Below are 23,785 nucleotides of genomic sequence, written 5' to 3' on the forward strand. Positions count from 1 at the left end.
GAAATATCCTCGGGCATCACCTGAAGGATTTTGAGACAGGATCTCAGGCTTAAGCAGTATCACATGAAATTCACTCATAAACTCAAGTGAATGATTGAGCAGAACGATCGTCTCGACAGAATTATTCGGACTGATGTGGCGTAACAAAGATGTTTTGCCAGATCATCTTCTCTTTCAGTAGGATGGAGTCCCTGCTAATTACGTAGTCATTGTTAAGGATCGATTGGGTGAAACCTCCTCTAAATAGCTCGCAAGATACAGCACTTGATATGGTCACCAAGAAGTCATGATTGAATGAGTGATTTCTAGCCTGGCGAAAGACAAAACTGATGCAAGAGGCCCTCGAACATTGGATAAATTGTAAGCAATGATTTTTGAGGAGTTTCAGGAAAAATCTCAGAAGGAAATCAGCCCAGCTTGCATTGCTTTTGTGCATCTCCAAATGCAGAGATACAAAAAATTCATCAGAGGAGTTTAAGAAAAAGAAAAATATGGCGAGATAATATAAAACTTAAAGAAATGCTGTCAGAATTAGCACTTGCCGAATAGACTCTTAAAGAGCTGACAAGATTAACTCAGAGTCCCTCTAAAATATTGGATGAAAACTGTATGCACCTCTGCTTTATGACAATCCTTTGCAACCTAAAAATAACCTCAAAAAGACATCGTTTGAGGGAACAAATTTGGGTTAAAGTTCACAATAAAGAGTAGTAAAAAGAGCTTTCATCAAAACGGTTCATAATTAAAATTAATAGATTTTCGTGTCATTTCAATATTCACCTTGTTCAGAGTGACAAAAGTTTATTCATGGAGTAACCATTCACTACTTTGTCAGCGCAAGAAAAGGCTTCTCACAATGAATATCGAAAGGGTAATCGGCTTTTGTTCAATTTTACATTGTTTGTCTGTTTATCCTCTTTTTCCCTTTTTTTGACAACAAACTGTTTATCTATTTCACAAAAACTGGTTAAGTAATTCAATTAACTTTTCATGTTCATCTTCACCTTTTTCTTGCTCGAATTTTTTTCTTCGTTTTTCTTTTACTTCTACTTCTTGATATGAAACATCTTTTCAAAGGTTCAAGACAAGAATTGATTTTCCTTACCTCTTCTTTTTCCACTAAATTACCCATTTCATTTATCAACAGTTAAATTATTGCACATCAGCCAATGCATTTTCATTTCATTTTGAATAAAGAAATGATCAGAAATGGAAAAGTAAAGAGCCATCAATTGCGTATCGTTTAATGCAATAATTCATCGTCATTGTATGTCAATTGTTGTCAGCCTTTTCTTTCAACCATATGACATGAGATTCATCATAATTGTCAAAATGGTTTACAATAAGATGAATATTTGTGCAACAATGAAATTTGAATAAACCAATATTCAACAGATTTGTTCAATCCAAAAGTGCAGCCAATCATGTGAAACCCATAAATTGAACATTCAAAGTTGAACGTGCAAACAAAATAAACTTTGACCCGATTCCAGCAAAGTATTTTTCTTCCTGTAACTTCTTTTAGAAGTTTTTTTTCCAAAAGTTCAGAATCGAGGATTCGCTCAGTCTTATGTCTCTCTATTAACATTGCAAATGAACATTTGGATATTATTACAGTAAACAGAACCAAATATCTTGCTTCCATTGTGATTCCTGAAATCAGTTAATTTGTTAGTGTAACATTACCTCGCTCAAGCTAGGTTTACTTAACCTTTGCAAAGACTTTGGCATTTCAGCTTGGCTTTGTAATTACATAACTATTGGTCATTATAGCATAATCAACTGTTATTACTGCGGCTTCGAACTTAGAATCCATTTGAACCTCGCATCATGCAATACTTTGGGCACTGTTTTGTGTCGAATCATCAAAAGATAATCAACAATGATGATCAATTTACAATTGACAATATTTTCGGCTGAAACATTATCAGCTTTGGATAAAAGGAAACTGTAAATTGGTTTCAATGGTTTTCAACAGTAAAAACTGTTGACACGAACAGAATGGTTTGGAAAAAAATCAAACTTGCTTTTTTTTGCTACTCATGAACAGGATAAGATGAAATTTTTGTGAAAAGGAAAGTATTAAAAGCGGCAAGAAAAAGTAACAAGACAAATTGAAGAAAAAATAATGAAAAAGAAACTGCATGGAGATCTAGAGAAGAGATGAGATGAGAAATGGATGAAACTTCTTGAGATGAAGAAAAGTCCATTTTGAGGTTAAAGTGATGGAAAAAGGAGAGTAAAGTCTGGGATGATAATGATAAAGGGACAGTTCTGAATGAGAAGGATAAAGTGAAGAGCAAATAACAAGGTAACTTAATACCCTTTGCTGTTGTTTAATACAGTCTAAACCATTCTCGGCCATTTCTCCATCAAATTGAACAGTTAAACAGAACCAAATGGAAACAATTTTCACTCTGAAAACTGTTTTTTTGTCATTCTCTGATTTTCTTCAACATTTTCTTCTTCTTTCAACTTGCTCGCTGAACATGACCTTAAATGTGACCAAATCTTTTACCATGCTCAGGACTTTTACTTCAACATTAATAATTCAACAATCAATTTCAACCTTTAAATGCTAAAATAGATTAAACTCTCAACATTCAAATGAAAAATGATTCTTGAATGTTTAATGAATTTCCAGTATTCATGATAGTTTTGAAAAGAATTTCAGACATTTCACTACAAATGTTCTGGAATTGCATCTCAATTGAAATTTAGGTTGACTTTTGCAGCTTTCTGATCGAAAGATTCGTCAATGCAAAGTTTGATTCAAGTTTACTTCAGAACTTTTTTGTTCGATTTTTTTGCAAACATTACTTTTCGAGTCATCGTGAAATCGAAATCGTTTTTCCAAGTAAGTAATTTCGTTCCTAAAGATTGCAAGTTTTTCTTTTAACGACATTTCAAGCAAGACTTTTCTTCTTGAACCGACAGAAGCTCTTGATGTTTAATTGAAGCAAAAGAAACTTTTCTCGGAAGTTACATGGAAAACTCGACATTTTCTGATACAATGATTCTGTAAAGTTGTCGAGTCTTCTCAGCCCACAAGCAACTAATTAAATTTCAACGAACCAAGCTATTGACCAAGAAGAGTGAAATTTTCCTCTTAACCATTTTTCCAACAACACTTGCAATATTAATATAAATCGCCAGATTTTCAGTTTATCTGATGAAAATTTTGCTCATCTCATTTCCGAAAGGAAAAGGAAGATGAAAATCGGAAATGATTTTCTTTGCCTCATATTTTCCCTCCAATGCCAATATTCATGTCAACGGATTAGGCAATGAAGAAGAAGATGGAAGCGAACAAAAAAAAGAAGAAACAAGAAGATTAATCCGAATTGTACAGAAGTTTGTCATTAAACTGAGCTCGACTGATGAATATAAAAGTGAAATCTGGTGAAAAGTTTCAAAAAAAAGTCGTCAACAAAAAAAGGATTAAAAGTTAACATTTTGAAATCACCAATTTGTTGAAACAATAATGAAACAAAACAAACTTTTGTTTCCAATGAAAGTAAAGGCAAAAAGATTGACTTTCAAGCAAATTAAATTAACACTTTTGTCCATCACTTTTCATTGTTTCATGAAGAGAAGTGCAAAGAAGAGCAAATTGATGCAAATCTTACGGAAAATCACAATTGGAATTAAATCTAAACAGAAAAAGAGATTGAATGATTGAGTAAATTGTCACAATGGCGACACCTGAATGAGTTGATTAACTTGATTGGATTCGAGTGACAAGCTAAAAGTGTTTCAAGTTGATAGTAAAGTTATCATGTAAAGAAGAAGAAAAGAGACGAAAAAAGTCTTTTTTTGACAAACTTGAATGATTTTTCATGGCCTCATGAACTTGCAATATTGAACATTGATATTGAACCGTTATAAGAAGGAAATGTTTAACTGTTCATTTATGCAAATCTATCAAGTGTCTATAACTATCTGGCTCAATGTCTCATGAACATTGGCTACAGAATGCAAAACTAACTCATCTAATAAGGCAACAATATTGACTGGTAAAGGATGCCATTTGTAGAATCAAATTGAGAAGAAGAAGAAAAGAGAAGAAAAAAATCGCAACGAAAATGATATGAAAATAGTTGAATGGAGAATCATAATCTTAATGATTTGCCGGATTCAACAGAACTCTTTATCTGTTCAGTAAACAGTATGAACATCTGAATATACATCATGTTCATATTTAATAATGGCAATATTTAATATATTGAATAGAGTTCGTCAAATGTTTATGACAATTTTCTGTATCAAAAGTGTCATTCATGCAACAAATAATCTCAAGAGTCAAAGAGTGAAGAGACGAATGGATGAGGCAAGGAAGAGGGTGAAATTAGGTGGCTTTCATGGCGATCCAGATGCAGAGAATTTTCTCATTTTTTAGATTTTCTTTTCATTTTCCTTTTCTTTTGCATTTGAAAAGTTGAACAGGTAAGAAAGATGAAGAAGATGCTTTAAGCTTTGTGTGTCATTATCATTGGAGGGTGAAAATTTTCATCACAATTTTACTTGAGGCATCGAGCAACTTTTCAATGTTGAATAGTCTTGTTGTTGTCTTTTGTTTATCGTGTTATTGTTGCTGTTACAGCATATTATTATTATTATCGAGAGCAAACAATAGCATCTTTGGGTGACAACATTTTCCTTTGGATACACTTTTTCTTGTTACTTTGCTTTTTGTTTTGTTTTTTGTTTCACTCTTGCTGCTGTCTTCTGTTTGTGTGTTCATCCACTTGCTTTGTCATCTTTGAGTCTTTCCTTGAAACTTAATATATCAAGGTAAAGTTTAATTTAATTTTATATCTTTACAGTGATGAGAGAAGAGATAAAAGTGAGCAAATCATCAAGATGTTGCCTTTTGGTGGAGCAGAATGAAAATAATTCAACAGAATTGTTCAAAATCATGTTTACTTTTCACCTTTTAATGTTTCAATTTCTCTACAATATTTATCAAAGTGACACATTTTTCTGTTCGTACATTTCAATGGTCAAGTTAGTCATAGTTTCATCTTTATTGCACACATTTAAGCCGTTGGTCGACTACTGATGAAGTCCGAAAAAACTCCAAAACTCTTATTCCGAGCGAAGAGTCGATGGGTCGAGGTCAACTGCAAAGGCTGAGAATACCAAAAGTCTATAAAGGCCAATTTCGTCTTTTCTCATTTTCCAAATTCGCTCAGCATTTTGACTGTTATTTCATGTTTTGATCCTTTGGTGATTGGTTTAACTTGTCCGGTCAAATATTCACAGAGCCTTTGGATTTGCTTGTTCATTTAAAAATGTTTGCTAATTTTGTTTGAAATGATTGCAATTCGAGTTGACACTGTTGAGGGGAAAAATTGAAATTCAAAGTTTTCTATTAAAATGAGGCTTGTAAAAGTAATTTAATTGCATTGAATTTGCATTTTGATACTTTTGCCTGATGATTATGGGAATAAACTGTTGAAGGAATCAAATGTATTCAAATTTGCTAATAGACTTCAGACTAAATGTTAAAGTGAAAATAATTTTTCTTCTCATTTTCATAATCAGAGTTGGGTTGATTGTAAAGACACTCAATCAGTATATGATTGTTGCACATTAACATTGATTATTCCATGAAAATGCTTTGAACAAATTTTCCTTGACATTTAGCTTAATTCATTGTTACATGAATGTCTCAACATTTATTGAAATATTAAATTTCCATTATTCTTGCGGTCTAAAAATGGGACAAAAAAATGAGCCAAAAATGCAGCACAAAAGATATTCAATGTTGAGATTGAAAATTGATTGACAGTTGAAGAGTCGAGAGAAATGTTGAAATGAAATTTGCTTACAACTTGCAAAGTTTCAAAAGGCGATACAAGATGAGTTTATACCTTGATGAATACTCAAGAGCTGTCGCCATAATTTAAGGCTTTTACAGTCAGTTCCAAGTTGTGATTGATTATACAAGCATTGAACGGAAACATGATAACATGCAGCTAATGAAGATGAAAGTGAATACCAATAATGACGAAATAATTTGAAAAGCAAAATAATGATTTTGATTGATTGGATGATGCAATGTAGTGATGAGCACTTTCGAGCCTGGTAATGATTACATCATGAAAATAATGAATCAATTCATTATCGTGATGAGAATAATGTTCATGGTCTTGATTTTAAATGGCAAAATAAGTGACAACAAAAGTTGACTAAAAATGGAAAATAATTTTTACCAATTCAATTCTTATTTTGACACGATTTTCATTTGAAAAAGCATTGTAATTTAAAAATAAACTACGGAAAAGGTAAGAATGAAAATAAGAGTAAATCTTTTGAAAGTTTCTGATGAGATGAAATGAGTGAAACAGCTTTTCACTTTTTAAATTAATAACATTACTAAATGGTAATGATGAGTTGTGGAAGTTGAGGAAAAATGATTAATAATGAAAAGAAATGAATGGTGAAAATAAATGTTGATGTGTTTTGGGCGACAAAAAAGGCTTGAAATTCATCATCAACTGTAATGATTAAATTGGATTCCCTGCAAATGTTGCCATGGAAATAGAATGGCAATCGATTTGAAAGGTATGAAGAATTTGATTTTACATTAATTCAAATTTCAATGATGAAATATTGCCAATTCACCCAATTTAATATTGAAAATTGAAATGAAAGAAAAAATAGATTTGCTTTACTTCAATCAATTTTAATTACGATAAACTGGATCAATAATTATGCAAAAACAACCGATAGATTGTCAGACCTAAGAGCACCTTTGACTGACGTTTTCTATCAGAGATTCTTCTGTTTAAAGGATGCTAAGATTTGAATGATTTAGGTGAAAGTGAGATCGAGAAGAGATCAGAAGCTAAATGGCGAGTAAAGATACGTTAAAAGTGTTGGCCGTTTCTGAAGCTGAAGAGTGAATTTGTAATGAGCGATGAATAAACTTTGTCTGGTTAAACATTTCAGCTTAAATAAAAGTTGATTTGTCAGATTTTATCACAGTTTTCTTGTCCTGCTCACACATGATACAATTGAATTGTCATAATGTTCTGAGCATCATCTGAAAGGTTAACAGATTTTCTGTGTAAAATCAATAAAAGACGTGAAAAAATGAAGATGAACGTAGTGTAAGAGTAGACAGAAAAGAGAAACTTTTGTTGAAAAAAATTCAATTTAATGAATATGTAGCTTCATTTGGGTTTTTGGTTTTCATGTTCAATTGCAAGTACAATAGTTGACTAACTTTTTGTTGCATATAATTTAAGGTACATTTATGGTCTAATGAGTCGAGCTAGAAAGATATTAACCATCAGATTGAGGTTATTGTCATAAAAACAAAAAAAAGGTTTGATTAATGATAATTCATGTGAATACAAATTAATCAAACTTTTGTCTATGATTCAGTTTCAGGAAAGTAGCAAAAAATTATTTCATCTATTAATAACGTTGACATATTTATTTTATCAAAAGATGAAATTGATAATGGATTACTTTATAGCTTTTGCCTCTTGCAACCAACAATTGGCATTAACAATTGATGATAAAAAAAGAGAAGCTAAAACTCGCCAATCAGGATAATTATAATACCACAGTTGGAATGATAATGGGATGAAACAATCTGAATAACAATTGAAAGGAATAAAGATGAAAAGTATGGAAGGAGGAAACTGGTGAAAACAATCACAAAAGAGGATCAAAAATACTCCCTGCAAATGATTTGCCTTCAAAGGTGTTGGAATCAATGACTTCAAGACTGATAGCAATCTGGATGATTAAAGATTATCTCGGTTAAGGTGTTACAATAATTATGCAAAATGACCTGATAATGCATCTAAACTATTGACAGTACGTCCTAATGCTTAAGACAAGTCTGGATAAATATTGTCTCTTATCAATTTGTGTGTTCAATAATGAGACTTGATGTTATTTTTAGATCTAATCAATCGAGTAAACCTTGACGGAAAATGGAATGAAAAAGATTTGACAGAATCTAAAAAATTGCTTGAATAGGTTTGGAACATGGATTTCAGAACAACGAACATGGAACAGAAAATGTATTTTTTGAAGATTGAGCAAATATTAGTGTTAACTTTTTGTAACATCAGAATCAATCCGAACCTGATTGAGAACACAATTGGAATTATAACGACTCTGATTATCGCTATTGCTATCGTTTTACGACTTCCTTCCAATAAGTAAATGTGTTATCAAACTTTCTTAATTTCTCAATAGATAGCATTCAGAGTCTATGATATTAAGTTTACCTTTAATGGCCCATTAAAAGTAGATATTGATAATAACTTAATATTAGTCAACACAAAGGTTTTCTTGGTATGTAAATCGGGAGGAGTTTTGGTACTCAGGTTTCAAAGGAGTGGCAAAACCAGGTTGAATACTTGCAGATTTATGGCTCGTTCAGTGCTAACATAAATATCGAAATCCAATGAAAATAACTTCTGAAAGAATGCAAAATTCATTAGAAATAATTTCGCAAAGAAAATAACCTCAAAATGTCGTGAAAAGTCGAAAGAAACGAACTTTAAACTTGAAGTCAAAGTCTCATGATTTTTCTACTCCAAGTTCACCTGGAAAAGTTTTCAGTCTTGGGCAATAGCAGCTCGTGGTTTGAACCACAATGGGTTGAAGTAACACCATTGAAACTGTTTGCATATTAATGGTTTAATATGAAAATTTGATTCATCAACTGTTAATAATTGAAGTGAACCTAGACTGGAATGAGAGAAACTTGAATAAGGTTGAAAAGAAATGAGCAAGCAAATGAAAGGGAAAAAAGAGAAACAACGAAACAAGAATTTTTCTCCGATAAACTTCCTGACACTCGAAAAAAAAACATCCACAGATGGATTACTCTTGAGTGAGCACCATTAGTCTTTCATTGAAGATGATGAGATGAAGAAGAAGAATAAAATGGGAGAATAATTTTGTTCATTCTAATCATTCAGTTTCATCTTGATTCCCCTTTTATACTAAATATGTATTTAAAGGAAAGAAAGATACGAACAAATGGGAAATTCATTGAGTAAAGGATAACTTTTTTTTAATAAGATGCTCACTGACCCATATTGTCTCATATTATAAGCGCTGCTCCTAAGCTCATGTAAGCGATTCTCACTTTTTTTACTTTTCATCATTTTCTTTCAAATAATCGTAATCATCAGTAATTGTTAAGAACAGGGTTTTTGTTTCGCTCCTCTAACATCAGATTCAAGTCTATTGTATTCATTTGAGCAAAAAATGAAAATTTTACTCAAATTCAAAAGTTGAGTTTTAACAAATCCAAGTTACGAGTCTACTTCAAACACAACATGATGTAACTCAATTCCGTTGCTCGTAAATATGAGCATTCAGTGTAACAAAAGGTTAGTTAAAAGGAAAAGCAAATGAACCAATTTTTCGTCTAACAAATTGTTCGATGCCGAAACAACTTGTTTTCCAAGTCAATGTTCGCTGTCATTCAGAAGTCAAATGAATTTTTACTGGAATAAGCCAGATTTATATCGATAAATGTGATTGACTGGAAAAGCTGAAGAATGAAAATTTGAAACCATTTCGTTCCATGCATTGCATGATATTGATAAAATGGGCTTCTGACTGTGTAATCAACTTAAAATTTATCAATTTTTACATGCAAGTAAACATCTGAAATGGACATTTACCGATATTAACTTGATTAAACATTTGCCTGGAATGTAGACAAGCCGAGTCACAGCATGAAACATGAAATGGTCTAGGAATTGTTCAGGCTGCTCATCAACCTTTAAAGCAATAATGGGTTGAAAAGGGAAAAAGAAACAAGACTGGAACCAGAATTTGAAATATTGAAAGAGTTGAAAGTAAAATGTACAATGTTGAAATGAGTAACACAAAATGTTGCACAGATTGTTGATGCATCAACCTCTCATGGGATATCTTGAAGCTTCCCTCTGACATGAAATGTTTCACTAGAAGTATCATTGAAAAATAAATCTCATTCTTTTCATCTCTATCTTCATTATAATCATCATCTTCTTTTCCTTTTTTTTCTTCTCGAAACATTTTCTCTTTGCACTCTTAAACTCTTTTTTTTAAACCAATGTTTAGCATTCACAGGGTTCACCATTATAATTTAGGTAAAAAGGTAGAATAGTTTTGTTTCATTCTCTTCCCTGTAAACCATTCAAATGATATTACAGATAAGTGTATATTATCATTTGAACATGAACTTGTTCTTATTCTTCACCTGATTCATGGTGAAAAACATTATGAAAAGGATGTAAATTGAGAAAAGTTGAAGAGCAAAAAGAGCAAGAAAAAAGTGTCTCTTGATTTCATCTCATGAAAAGAATTGAACATCGAACTATTTCACCTTCATTTTCAGCATTATTATGTTAACTCGACATTATCACCTGGTAAGTTAAACTGATTTTTTTTCTCTCCATTTTATTCGATTTTCTTAAATTGACTTTACAAGTTTATTGTGTTGTCTTTTGCAGGGAGGGAAAAAAAAGTTGAACTTGCATTTGAAACTTTCAACTATTCAAGAGCTGGAAAGAGCTAGTTAAGACTCAGCATGTGCTTTACCTTTATTAACCCACTTTAATTAATTGATTGCAAATGAAGAGTAAAGGGGAAAATGAAGGTGAAAATGTTTTTAAAATGATGACAAAAAGAAGATGGAAAAGACTGAAAAAACCTAAATTCATTGTAAACTATTAATCTTGTGAAATTTATTTTTGTTTGCTGGTTACTTGAAGAGTGTGTAAACCCATCAGATTTTATCAGCCAGGGAAAGGTGAAAACAAGTGAAAAGGCAGAATTGATATCAAAATAATCTCTCGAGTATTTTATCTTATTTAATGTGCTATTTTATTATTACAAATACAGAGTGAAGTGAAAGTTGGCTCAAGCATTGCTGGTTGCCTTTCAAGGCAAGAAGATGAAGATGAGGATGAAGAGGTAAATGTATATGTATATCAAGAGCTCAATCTTCATTTTCGCATTCATAAAATGTATTCCATTTTATCTTCTCTTGCTTTCTCTCTCTTTCAAGGATTAACATGGTAAATTTTTGTGGCTTTCAATTGAATCTACCTTGAGGCTGACTTTGCTTCTGTAACAAAAAAAGAAACTGAATTTCATCTCAATATTAGAGTTAAATTAAATTCATCTTCTTTGGCAGATTCAAAGTATTCAGAAGAGTTTTCAGATCAACATTCAGCTCATCATGTTGCATTACCAGTTGTAAAGTCAAGGCTCAATCTTTTACTCTTTGAGGTGAGACAAGAAAAAATTGAATTAAATCGACATTGGAAAGTAGGAAATTGGAGGGAAAATAAATCATAAAGTGTCAAATGATTATGATTATCGGTTAATCAACATTTGATTTCCTTTTGATTAGTCTTTACTTTTGGATCACTCTTTGATTGGATTGAGATACAAAGCAAATAAAGTGTAAGCTGGCCGAATCTGGTTTCTGGTTTTGGGTTTAAGCCCATTTTTATTCATATCTTGGTAAAGTTGAAGGCAAAAATTTGGTTCTTTTTGAAGAGCAACTGAATGGAGATTAGACTCAAACGTTAATCGTAACAATGATTAATGAAGAAATTAAGAGATGACAATGAGTTATGAAAGGCTTTTGTGTATTGAAATGAATCTATTTCTTATTATTTTAGTGTGTAAATGTCCAAAGGAAATCAATTGTAATCTATTGAAAAAGGTTTAATCAATCATTGGCCAAGAGTGTTTGAACATTTCAATGGAAACGGTTTCAATTATTTGAAATTCATTTTCAAGTTACATTTGACTCTTTTCATTTTTGATTGACATTCTGTTCAATGATTGATCAATTATGATTTTTAATCTGATAATACTGTCAATTATTTTGATTATCCTGTGAATGGTTTTACAAATAAATAGCAATCAACTTCACTCTTTAAAAGACATTTTATTATTGCATTTATTCAGCAATCAGATACATTTGATAATTGTCAATTTAGTTGAGAGAGAAATGAAAAAATTGTAAATTGAGTCAAAAAATATCATCTAATGGATGGAAATGAAAAATGACAAAATTGTTTGGTTGATTAAAAAATTTAATTTCAATGTAAAATGTTTAGCTTTCATGAGTGTATTTGACTTTTGATTGGATATTAATTGGTGAGTGAATATGAAATTGTTTCATTGATAATGTGACTAGTTATCATTATTGGAGTTGCCTGAAGATTCATTGTGTAAACCTTTCGGAAACAGTTAAATTGAATGTTGAATAGGAAATAAGCTTTTATCTGTTAGAATATTTTTCATGAATATTTTTGCCTTTAGGTGTTTCCAATGAATAATTCAGGTTTCTTTTTGTTATCACAATGAAAATAATTATCAGCTCAACAATGTAAACCTTTAGTTGAGTGAATTAAAGGGAAACAGAAAGAAAACAAAAAAACGATTAAAGCTTAATTGTTAAGGTGTGAACAAAATCAAGCCTTGTTGCGGCCATACATTTGCCTGTGATTCGCAAATAATATTAATAATAAAGTGTTTTGCTTTTAATAGGTTAAAAACAAATGAATATATTTGATTTGATTTGCATTTTATTTCATTTCATTGCATTCATTCATAATATATATACTTGCTAATCTAATCTAATGATAGTTTGTAACAATAAATAATGATAGAAATGTACATTTTGAACATTGCTGGGGCAAAAAAAAGAGTTGCTCTAATTATGCTGTTACATGTACGAGTTAATTTACAATGGCTTTTTTTAAATACAGTTGTACCTTAATGGGTAATTTTTTATCGTCCAATTGTTCAGCAACATTGTCTTTAGTCAATTTTGAACAACAATTAATAGATTTTTTAGGTTTGTTAAAATGCAACAGGCAAGGTAATGATAAAAAAGGTTTGTCAACTGTGTTTGGGTTGAGAAATGGGTTTCCACTGATTTACGTTGATTTACGCAAATGATTGAGCCTTACCTTGAGATGTTGATTCACTGTTTTGCTGTGATTGTTGGTCAGGACGACGAGTTATTGGAGCTGGATCAAAGCTAAATCGATTATGAGCTAACCTTGTCGCTGGATCTCGCGTTGAATCAACCTTTCCTGTATTGGAACGATCTCGAGGATCACTTGAAGCTCCTCTCATCCCAAGTCTACTACTGTGATCTTCTCTACTGGCACTTTTGGTATGTTCACTGGTCGTTCCCGATCTACTAACGCCACCGATTGGTCCACTACCACTTCCCCCTCCTGGTCCGGATCCAGGTCCACCGGTTCCTGGACGTCTCTCGGGAAACCTGGCTGCACGGGGTTGTACAACTGGTAAGATGCGACGACGTTTCTTGGGTAACTTGGCACGAGCCTGAGTGTGTGAGTAAAACATTGAAAAATTGGAGACAATAACGGGAACTGGAAGCGCAATGGTAAGTACACCAGCAATGGCACAAAGAGCACCAACAAACATGCCAGCATACGTTTTTGGTGCCATATCACCGTAACCCACAGTGGTCATGGTGACCAGCGCCCACCACAGTCCCAATGGGATAGAGTTGAAATCATTGTCTGGATTATCTTGGGTTCTTTCCGCGTAATAAACGAGAGAGGCAAAGATGACAATCACCAGAACCAGGAAGAACACAAGGAGAAGCAGTTCACCCACTGAAGCTTTAAATGTTTGTACAAGAATTTTGAGTCCCGCCGAGTGACGGGTTAACTTAAATAATCTCATTATACGGATGATTGAGAAAAACTCTAAAACATCAGCATTATCCATGTGGAAGGCAAAATTTTGAAGCGCCAGATCCAAATAAAAGGATATGGTGGCCGTAAAGTCAATTATATTGACTGCTCCACGGACAAAGTCTAATTTGGAGGGAGCCGAGAAAAATCGTACAATAATCTCTATGGTAAACCATGCATTGCAAACACATTCAATGTAGAAGAAGGCCTCATGTGGGTTTGTATGGTGTTTATCGAGTACCCATGCTTCCGTGTTCATTGAGGTTCTAACGGTTATATTGTTGAAAACGGGTACTCTCATGTTTGGATGTGTTTTCAGGCAAAAGGATAAAATGGATACACAAATGAACAAGACTGAGGCAATACCAATGACCTGTTGACAGAGAAATACAAAAAAAAGAGGAAAAATTAGTGAAAATCAAATAATGGGTTAGACAAAAGAGCAGTAAAAGTACATTAGGCCTTGATTAGTATGTATTGTATTTGGGTTTATTGGTTCACAAAATTGAACCTACTTATTGAGTTAATCAGCCTCTTTTATTTCACTCGTCCTTTAATTTAATTCAACAATAGAGTTAACTGAATTGCTTTTGAAATGATCATGTATACTGGACACTGAATTTACTCTATTTTTTGTCTTGGTTTTGGACGTTTCATAACGAGATGAAATGGGTATCATCACCTTTTTTCATCAAAATGACTCGATTGTCATTCTGGTCGACACTTTTCCAATGTTTCCCTCAATGCGTACATCTTCAATCAATCAAATTACAAATTACCATTTGTTACCTTTTTCTTGCTAATTTATATTACTCTCTCATCTGACTTGATGTTTTTCAAAGGATTGGATAAAATTGATGAATTGAATGGAAACAAAGAAAATTGTGAAACTTGAAACCTTTTCTGTCTTTTATCCAATCTCGCTTTATTTATCTCTTCTGTTCAACAAAACCTTTGATTCTTCTGTTGACTTTTCCTTTTGTCTTGCAATATCTGGTCAATATTTAACTTGACCTGAGTCAACATTCATTTTGAATTTAACAATTACATTTCAATTATTTTCTGGAAATCAAGAAAGGAAACTTAGAGAGGTAAAGCGAGTTGAGAAAAGACAATGTACTTGACATACAATTTTAGGTATAAAACCAAATAATTCATTTATCTGACCTGACCGCTGACCTGAGAAGGTATCTGGTAAACTTGATGTAATAATAATGTACACGTACAATCTGGGTATTGATTGTAGGAAATATTGTACGTGATGCATTAGATTGATTATCAGGGAAAAGGGGAGAAATAATATGCTGATTGTATCATGTTATTTCTCGAATTTCTTACTTTTGCATACAAAATTGTTGGGGTTAAACCTTGCTTTCATGTAAATTTGTGATAAATGTAAACAGAAAAGAATTAGTTTTTCATCGCAAATTGGGTTCAGATTAAAGTTGTTTGCTTTACAAATTTGTATTTACTATTTATCTTCAAGAAAAACATCGGCTGAAACATTAATTCTGAAAACAGTTTTACGTTCACATTTAAAACTAGATTCAATTCAGGTGGAAAAAGAGGACAGATTCATTGCACTCGAGAAATAATAGGCTGTGAATATTAAATTAGCAAAATTAATTGTAAACTATGAGCAATCCAAGTGAATAAGCAAAGTTAAGCCTACATTATGACAAAAGTTCAAGTAAAAACTTGAAAGGGAAAAATGGAAAACTTTGCTTTTGTAAAAATAAAAGTAAAATCAAGAGATGAAAGCTGACAAAAATTGGGTTGAATGGGAAAAATAACCCAAAACTTACTTTAGCTGGAAAAGAAGAATATGGTTCATCAAAAAGTGACCAGATTTTGGGTTTAACTCTTTGCCACCAATTCATGGTACCATTAAGATAATCGTCTTCAAAGCCAAATTTAACAGCAATTTCCTCGTCAGTTGGTTTGTCAGTATCTAAATCTAAACGGTCAAGGACCGCCAGAGTATCTTGCGTATCTCTATGCTGTGTATAAGTCATCCAGCAACATGGTTCAACCTGTTAACAAGCAGAAAAAAAGTAATTATTGAATAGATTGAAACATTGAAAGAGAAACAAAAAAAAGATAATCCTTTTTTTAAAAAATATTTATCCTTTCTGGTGAGATAAGCACAATAATGAATCATTATTAATGACTAGTCTTTCACTTGTCTTCAACCCAATAGTCACTGATAACACTGTGTATAAATAAAAAGAGAGGGAAAAGGTTTAGTTTGGGAAACATTTAATGCTGACGCCATTTTGAACTTGTGATGTTTCTTCAATTTGTCTGTCTGTTAGCAGTTATTGTGAGACTAACCAGACACTTTTTACCTCTCAAAGTACCATTATTAATGTATCTGTGAAAGTGTTCAACCTTCTAATGAATCAATTAGTCCATTAAACAGCAAATAATCACAAATGTTATTCCAAGATGTTTCGTTGTTCAGGTAAGATTTTCTCATCGATAAAAATTTCTTTTTTTACATGATTTAGAGTGTTGATTAGCTTATTATTTAATGAGTGCTAGACACAGCACATTTTTCATGACATTATTCCGTGTTTCTGCCTGACCCTGTAACTGTTAGTTGCTATTTGAATTTACTTCCATTGGAATAAATAAAGCTAACATGATTGTTGAGAAATCTGTTGCAAACATTTCCACTGTTTTTTTGTGTCCCAACTAAAGCTATTGTATAATAAGCTGACATTCTAACTGCTAAATTTCATGGTTATATACAAGAATTTCAAGATTATAGACTCTCGATACAAGAACAGAATATTGTTTTTTTCAGTTCATCTTTTCAATCAGAAACATTGAAAATCTAATTCGATAAGATACTCTGTCGTGAATAGTTAAAGTTAAACATTATCATTTCTTTAGAAAATCCTTTTAATAACATAAATTTCAAATGTCTTTTGTTTTGTTCACCTTTTAGATGCTGGTGGAAGGAAGATAATGGCTATGAGTCGTAACTTATGGTAATGGTTTGCATGATGGTTCACAGAGGTAAAAATTGTAGTTTTGTTTCTACTTTTTCCTTCTGTCTTCTGTTTCTATTGCATGTACTTATCGCTTAATTTTTTATCCTCATTCTCATCCTTTGACAGTTAACAGTTGAAAGAGACAAGAGAAGGATAACAATGATCATAATGACAAACAAATACTCGCATCATCATCAAAAGAAATGATAACTTTAGTTATATATTAGATGATTATCATGCTCGAGGCCAGATTTATGATGAATTTACATTTGGTTGACTGGATTACTCAAGGCATTACACTTACAATATAATACATGGTTTCACTGTTTTTTTTCCTGTCATCTTTCCATTCACCCGAAAACACAATCACACATACAAATTTACACACAGACATTATATGGTTTACCATTTTGGCAATGTCAATGTCTTACCTGCAGATTAAAAAGGAATACAAAAAAACACTGTCAACCACATTGTCTGTACTTTAACTCCAGCCATCAGTGTTCATCAACATCCAATTGATTAGTTTTCATCAACAAAAGCAACCCATTATAAAGGATATTTTTCATAGATAATTAAGGAAAGAAAACAAGTCGAGCAAAAGAACAGCATTAACATTCAGGATTAGATTAAGCTCTTCTTTTTTCGTTTTTTAACCAACAATTTCGATTCAACAACTAATCGAACTCTAACACTTAACGCAACTTTACTTTTAACAATAGCCTTAATCTTTTCTATTTCATCACAGTTTCCTTTATCAACTTCAGCTGGGAATGCACTACATAAGGATGAGCAGACATTCAACCTTCACAAACACAAAATGCTAGGAAACGCTCGGTTTTAGGTGAGTTTCGATACTAATCTTGAACGTTATTCACCTGTTCACTTGTCAATCTTGAAATTCATCATTCTCATTGTTTCATTGAGATGCGATTCAACCATTAAAATGCAATTCATTCAAATTAATTTAATTTTCTTTACTTCTTTTAGCTTGTCTCATTCGGGGAATCCAGAGGAAGTTGAAGAATTTAAAGATTTTGCTTTCATGTTTGGACATTTGGACTTGCTAACGCCATGAGGAGTAAAGCTGTATGGATTTTAGCTAAAAAGAGATCAAGAATCGAATCCAAATTACGAAATGTTGTAAAAATAATCTCGATAATCGAGTTTGCCATGTTGAGCTATTTGTTGCATAGCAATATTATGTAAACTAATTAAGTTGATTATTGTGAATAATCCAGTCAATATTAGTCCATGTTTTTCTGAAAGGTAGTTTGTTACTTTAGTGCAACCACTTTTCAACCCAAATTTAATCTGTATCATATCAGTTTCTGGTAAGTCAACAAACATTCATGTTATCAACAGTACATATAAACCACCACATGGAATGAGATTAAAAGGATATTGTCTTTACCTTGACCACTTGTATAACACTGATGAAACAAATGATTATTAGCCATCAACGATCCAAAAACTAATCACTGTAATCACAGTAATCAAATAGTTTTTTTATAGCTTCTCGTTTTTATATTGTTCATTGCTTGTCATCACAGCTACAGTAAAAATACAAGCACACACAAAAGGCTAAAGCATGTAAAAACAAATTAAATAAGGTTAATAGTTACTTATTTGATTTAATTCACTTTCCAATGTTAAACTAAACATTACTATTTTTATTTGTCCATGTTAATGGATTTCTGTTGCTAACGCTTATTGTCTGACTTTTTTTATCATCGTTGATGGTTAAGCTTCAAGTGATAGTTTATTAGATCTAAAGACGAGGGTAAAGTCCGATCATCTCATAACTCAGAGTTACTGTTGTTTAATTGATTAAAACCACTGTATAATCAAATTTCAAGACTTGCATTCACCTTTTCATTCCATTCCTCTAATCATTGTCTTCATAACGGTTATTTTAGGTCAATAGTTTTATCAACCAGTTTCAAGTAAATACTGGTTTAGAGTCAATTCATTCAATTTATATGGTTAAATACTGGTCTTATTCAAAATTTCAGTTTGTTTGTTCATTTGACAGTTCTCTGCAACTCCAGTAATTCATTGTAACATTTGAACAATATATAAAGCCAATGTATCAAATTTTATGTCCAAATTATGCCCAAACTAAGCGGGCTCTAAGAATTACATTTCATGATTGGACTTCATCTACTAAAATGAGAAGCCTTATCTCAGAATTCAGATCTAAGAAATTCGTATAAATAAAGGCTGGAGGAAAGAATGCAGAATCCGTATACAATAACATTGAGTGAGTAGGAAAAACTGCTTTGTTATTCAGGTTGATGGTTCATGGACCAGGATTTTATGCAAAACTTTGTCTCCAAGTAAAGAGTAAAGTTTGGTGAAAAAAACGGTGCCTAAACTGTACAAAAGGAAATCTAAGTTTTAATTTCGAACCAGATTTTGCGAAGATTCTTCACCAGAGAAGTTTTAAATTCTGAAAATAATAGAACCAATTTGATACCCTGCAATCAATAGAGAGTCAACCTGCGAAATTTCAAAGTATTCTTAAAGAAAGACTTTTTCACCTCAAAATGAATACATTTTTGTATTTTCAATTCGACAAAAAGCTAAAGATTTCAATTTTAGGATTTGTTATTCTGACGATGGTTTAACATCAAGACTTCAAGTCTTTTTGATATGGATTGATTGTACTCACAATTTTTTCATTAATAATTCGAGTCTTAAATGTTGATTTAATGTATTTTGCTGAAAAAAATATACGATCGCAAGTCTGCTTGTATTAATACATTTAAATTGAGCGCATTTTGTCACTTTTAATATGTCCTTTATTGTCCAATTACAATTGAGTCTAATCTCACTGTGAGATTCTCACAAAATGCCAGTCAAATCCTGAGTTAATGTTAATCTTGATTTAAGATATCATTATTACAATTTTGTGCTCTCTTGTTGTTATTGTGCTTTTACCTTTTCTGGTAAACATTTTCATGTGATAAAAACTATTGTTTATTGGTAATTTTGTCTCACAGTTAAAACAAAGCTGAGGACATGAAAAAAAGGAGCAAAGTAATAGGTAAAAACGTAAACTGTCTGTAAAAAGATGTAACCTTTGCTTGAGTTACTCCCTGGTAAATAGAGACTACATTTCAAGTCATTGTTATGTTTACTTATCATCAGAAAAAACAACAACAAATGAGCAACTTTTACCATCATTATAACCCAAAATAATCGTTTATTTTTTTTCTTCTGTTTCCTCAAATTTTCCTGCCTTTTTTCATCTTCTCTCTTGTTCAGTTTCATGATTCCATTCTCTCTCAACCTTCCCTTTTTATATCTCGACTAATATAATGTTTTCTTGTCTAAGTGTATGTGTGTGTGTGTCTGAGTTAATAGATAAAGTAAATCACAAGTGAATAAATCAACGGAAAATTTTGATGCTGGTAAGACTATTTTTGACTATTTTCTGGAGCAATTTCTCATCACTTTTTAACAGCTTTTTTATAATCAACTTACAACTCTGATTTATTTCAAATTTCGTTTAATCTTTTAGTTTTTCCATTCATTTCTATTTTACTCAGATTACTCGAGTCTGGAGAAGCAAAAAAAACTGGTCAATTTAATTTGGAAACTTAACCCTTGGCTATCCAATTTTATCCAGTCAACTATTTCATCTCGACACTGGTCAGCTTATTAAGATGTCTTCACGTCTCCAAATTGGTCAAATATTTGACAAATGTAATCAACTTTATCAATTTGATGGTGAAAATTTCATCAACAAAATGGTTTACCAAAATGTATATTGCATTTTGTGCTTTTGTTACACTTGGATTTCTGGTTAAACTATTCAATGGTTGTATACATGTTGATTATGTTGACCATGCTCAGACAATGATTATTGATTATTGCTAGTCGTAACCTGAAACTATTAACAATTTATACATCACCAGAGATTCTCACTCTAATAATATTACTAATTAACTCAATTGATGATTTATTGATCTTCTTACATAATGTGATTATCGATCCTTAACCGATTAATCGATAAACCCTTTTCCCTTTCATTACAGCTGTTTAATCTAACACTTGTTAATCTTTACCTGTTTCCCTACTCACTAGGAAATTGGTAATCAATATATTCAATCTTTCTTCATTAACTGTGAACATTTGTTTAATTGTTTTTTTTCTCAACAATTACTAATTTATATTTTTTCACTCAACAGACAAATTCAAGACGTAAGAATAATTATGGTTAATTGGACAGCAAAGTGAAAGATGTAACATCATTAACTGATATTGATGGATTCATGGACGAAACATTGGACCATTAATTGTTTTCATGTCCAGTTACTATTTTTGGATGGTTTGGTGGATATTTTGATGTCTGGTAAATTCAAACTTACTTGATTAGAATCGAGTCCCCAAAATTCAAGCTCCTCTTCAAACAATGGTCCACACACGTCCGTTGGATAATGTAGCTTACCTGTTCGATAATAATTAAGTATTTGACCAAAAACTCCTGGATGGCGATCAAAAAAGTATTCATTTAGAACTGGGTCATAGTTCGCTAAGGCATCCGTTAATCTGGATAACCGGGTTGCAGGAATTTTCTTTAAGGTTGCCTGAAAAATGTGGATAAAATGAAACAAAGTCGTCAGAATCAACACTCACTGAGGATACAATTGTGATTACTTTTATCCAATTTCCAGAATTGAATTCTATTTTATTTCCATAATTATAATCTAAAATAATCTCATATATCAACTGGAATCACTTTTGACTGAGATTTGACACGATAAATGGCATTAAATTCAATGGTAACAACAATGTAACCTGCAATGTTATTACATTGTACTTTCAACGTATTCATATTTTCTCCTGGATAAGATCTTGTTTCCTTTTATACTCTTAACGACTTTTATTCACCTGTTTGTTTGTAATCACACCAGCAAAGTCAAAGAAATGAGACGGAAATCATCATAATTTCAAATCTATCAAGTGATTCTCAACTTATAACCAGAGTAAACAATTATACCGATTTTCGATCCCTTTAACCAGCTCTGAAGTCAACACTAAAGATTTACAAAAATGTTGCAAATTTTGCCAGATCGATACAATTTTATTGATTGATTTTTGGAAACTTGTTTCATCTGAATAGCTCAGTGAAATAAAGTATTGAAATGACCATTAGTTTGTAAACATTAACAAATCTACCTCAACTCATTCAACTAGATGAATTTAACTCGATTAAATAGGAGAAGGAAAGTGTATTCAATTATGCTTTTTAATGTTGAATGCATTTCAACGAAAAGAGCAGAAGCTACAAAAATAATAGACAAAAATATCCAACTACCAGCACATAAAATTGTAAATATCAAAGTAAGGAAGGCAAATGTTTAAATTTCAACAAAATTACCTGTTCTATGGTTCATTTCATGATTTTTAGGCTCAAAAAATGGCTTAACTGCCTTGTTATCACTAGAGTGTAACAATGTAATGATGATAACAATGAATTTATCAATAACGTGTTAATCAAGTTAAAATGGTTTAAAACAAAGAGTAACCTTAAAATGTGAAAACGACTGCAATTTTCATCATTTTTTTCACTTCATTTTTTCCTTTACACTGAATCTAATTCTGGTTTCATATAGATTTTTCACCAATTTTCCTGCTGATTCAACATTTGAAGAGAATGGCCAAATTTTCATTCTTCTCTATCCCAAAGTTTCACCCAAACAGAAACAAAAATGAAGGTAAAAATGAGAGAAGAAAAATTCTGCAAAATTTCCAGTTGAAAACCCAAGTTACATGTAAATAACGTTCAACATGTAATTCAATAAAGACTAAACATTTTTGGATAAAATTGTCACTAACAATTTTCCCATTTCACCATTAATGAGAAACAGATTAAACATTTTTGTTCGCCAACATGAAATGATAATACAATGAAAATGGGTAAAACTGTTAACAATTGGTAAATGGGAGAAGAAAAATTTACAGAGAAAAAAATATTTTCTAAACAATTTCTTCAATTGTGACTATCGATAATAATACAAATTGAAATGGCGAAATGATGATTTGTCGATGATAATGGAAACTGGGAAGGAAAGGCAAAAATAATAATAATAATTGTGCTTAAAGGTTGTCCTTTTATAATGCATCAAGAATAATGATATTGAGTATGATGATGATTAGGTTGGTGAAACTACAAATGAATGATATTTCCATGGTTATAGTCGAGTTTACCTTGAGGGTGTAAGCAACTGAATGATGGAGAAGAAGAAGAAAGAAGAAAGAAAACCTGAAAATCTTTTTCACCATCTTTTTCGTCGCTTTCACTCTTCCTTTCATGAATATGATGAAAATGCTGCAGGCTGTCATCCTGAACTTTTCCTCTTCTCCTGGAAAGAAAAGCAACAACAAAAAGAAGAAACTTTTTTTTCCTCTTTACCTATTAAGAATGAGAAAAAGCATTTTACTCGTTTTCTTCTTCTTCTTCTCCTTATTTTCAGGTAATTTCAGAGTAAAAATGATTACATTTTTGTTGCAATTTTGCTTTGATCATGTTTTTAATTTTGTGAGTCTTTCAATTATTCAAACCTTTAAACTACTTTCAGCTTGAAAGGAGAGTAAAGAGTAAAATGAAAAACATTAGTAAAGTGAAACATTTTTAATGACTAAATGATTGGAAAAGATTCATCAAAACTCTTTTGAAATTTTTCATTTCGATTGATCAATTTTATCGAATTACCATTTTCAAGTCTTGCAGGGAATCATGAAGAATGGGTTCAACAATGAATTGACTGGAAAAGTTGAATATCATTTCTGCATTTGTGAACAAATTTTGACTCAATAATTGACTTTGTAAGCTACTCTTTTACATGTAAATATGTCAATCATTTGTTGGCCAATTTTTGGGTTTATTAAAATGCTTTCAATCTTTCTGATAAGTAAATTAACGTTTACATGAAGTTGTATTCACTTTTAGTATTGATTCAATCAATTTGTAATGTTTCAATTGAAACCTTTTTCACGTTTCAATTTGGATAATTTTTTCTCACCAATTCTGTTGATTCAATTTTTCAA

At 31.7% G+C, this 23,785-nt stretch overlaps 1 protein-coding gene and 2 long non-coding RNA genes across 7 annotated transcripts in view; 2 read left to right on the forward strand and 1 right to left on the reverse strand.

The window, feature by feature from the left end:
* Nucleotides 1-23,785, reverse strand: part of LOC107364387 (potassium voltage-gated channel protein Shaw) — a 68,352-nt gene that overhangs the window by 28,781 nt on the left and 15,786 nt on the right. The window contains exons 3-6 of one of the 2 annotated variants that reach the window (XM_015931723.3): nt 21,103-21,321; nt 15,533-15,760; nt 12,966-14,100; nt 4,907-5,338 (exon numbers count right to left, since the gene is read on the reverse strand). In XM_015931723.3, coding sequence (XP_015787209.1) covers nt 5,289-5,338; nt 12,966-14,100; nt 15,533-15,760; nt 21,103-21,321 — 1,632 coding nt within the window. In that variant the 3' untranslated portion in view covers nt 4,907-5,288. Of the gene's footprint in view, nt 1-4,906; nt 5,339-12,965; nt 14,101-15,532; nt 15,761-21,102; nt 21,322-23,785 lie in introns of those variants that run through there. The other variant, XM_015931722.3, reaches the window with a different exon arrangement.
* On the forward strand, nt 15,755-18,139 carry LOC107364392 (uncharacterized). Its single transcript, XR_001569143.3, has 4 exons — nt 15,755-16,191; nt 16,681-16,751; nt 16,853-17,570; nt 17,717-18,139. It is a non-coding gene; the product is annotated as an uncharacterized LOC107364392 (long non-coding RNA).
* LOC107364394 (uncharacterized) lies at nt 19,487-22,562 on the forward strand. Of its 4 annotated transcripts, none has more exons than XR_003082682.2 (3): nt 19,487-20,142; nt 20,281-20,825; nt 20,923-22,562. It is a non-coding gene; the product is annotated as an uncharacterized LOC107364394 (long non-coding RNA). The 4 variants fall into 4 exon arrangements; XR_001569145.3 differs by having other exon boundaries at nt 19,531-20,142; nt 20,281-20,552; XR_016199809.1 differs by having other exon boundaries at nt 19,532-20,142; nt 20,281-20,496.

The sequence above is a fragment of the Tetranychus urticae genome, chromosome 1 (genome assembly GCF_039701765.1).
Source record: "Tetranychus urticae isolate SD_2017Ah chromosome 1, NJAU_TeUrti_SD_1.0, whole genome shotgun sequence".
Classification (NCBI taxonomy): domain Eukaryota; kingdom Metazoa; phylum Arthropoda; class Arachnida; order Trombidiformes; family Tetranychidae; genus Tetranychus; species Tetranychus urticae.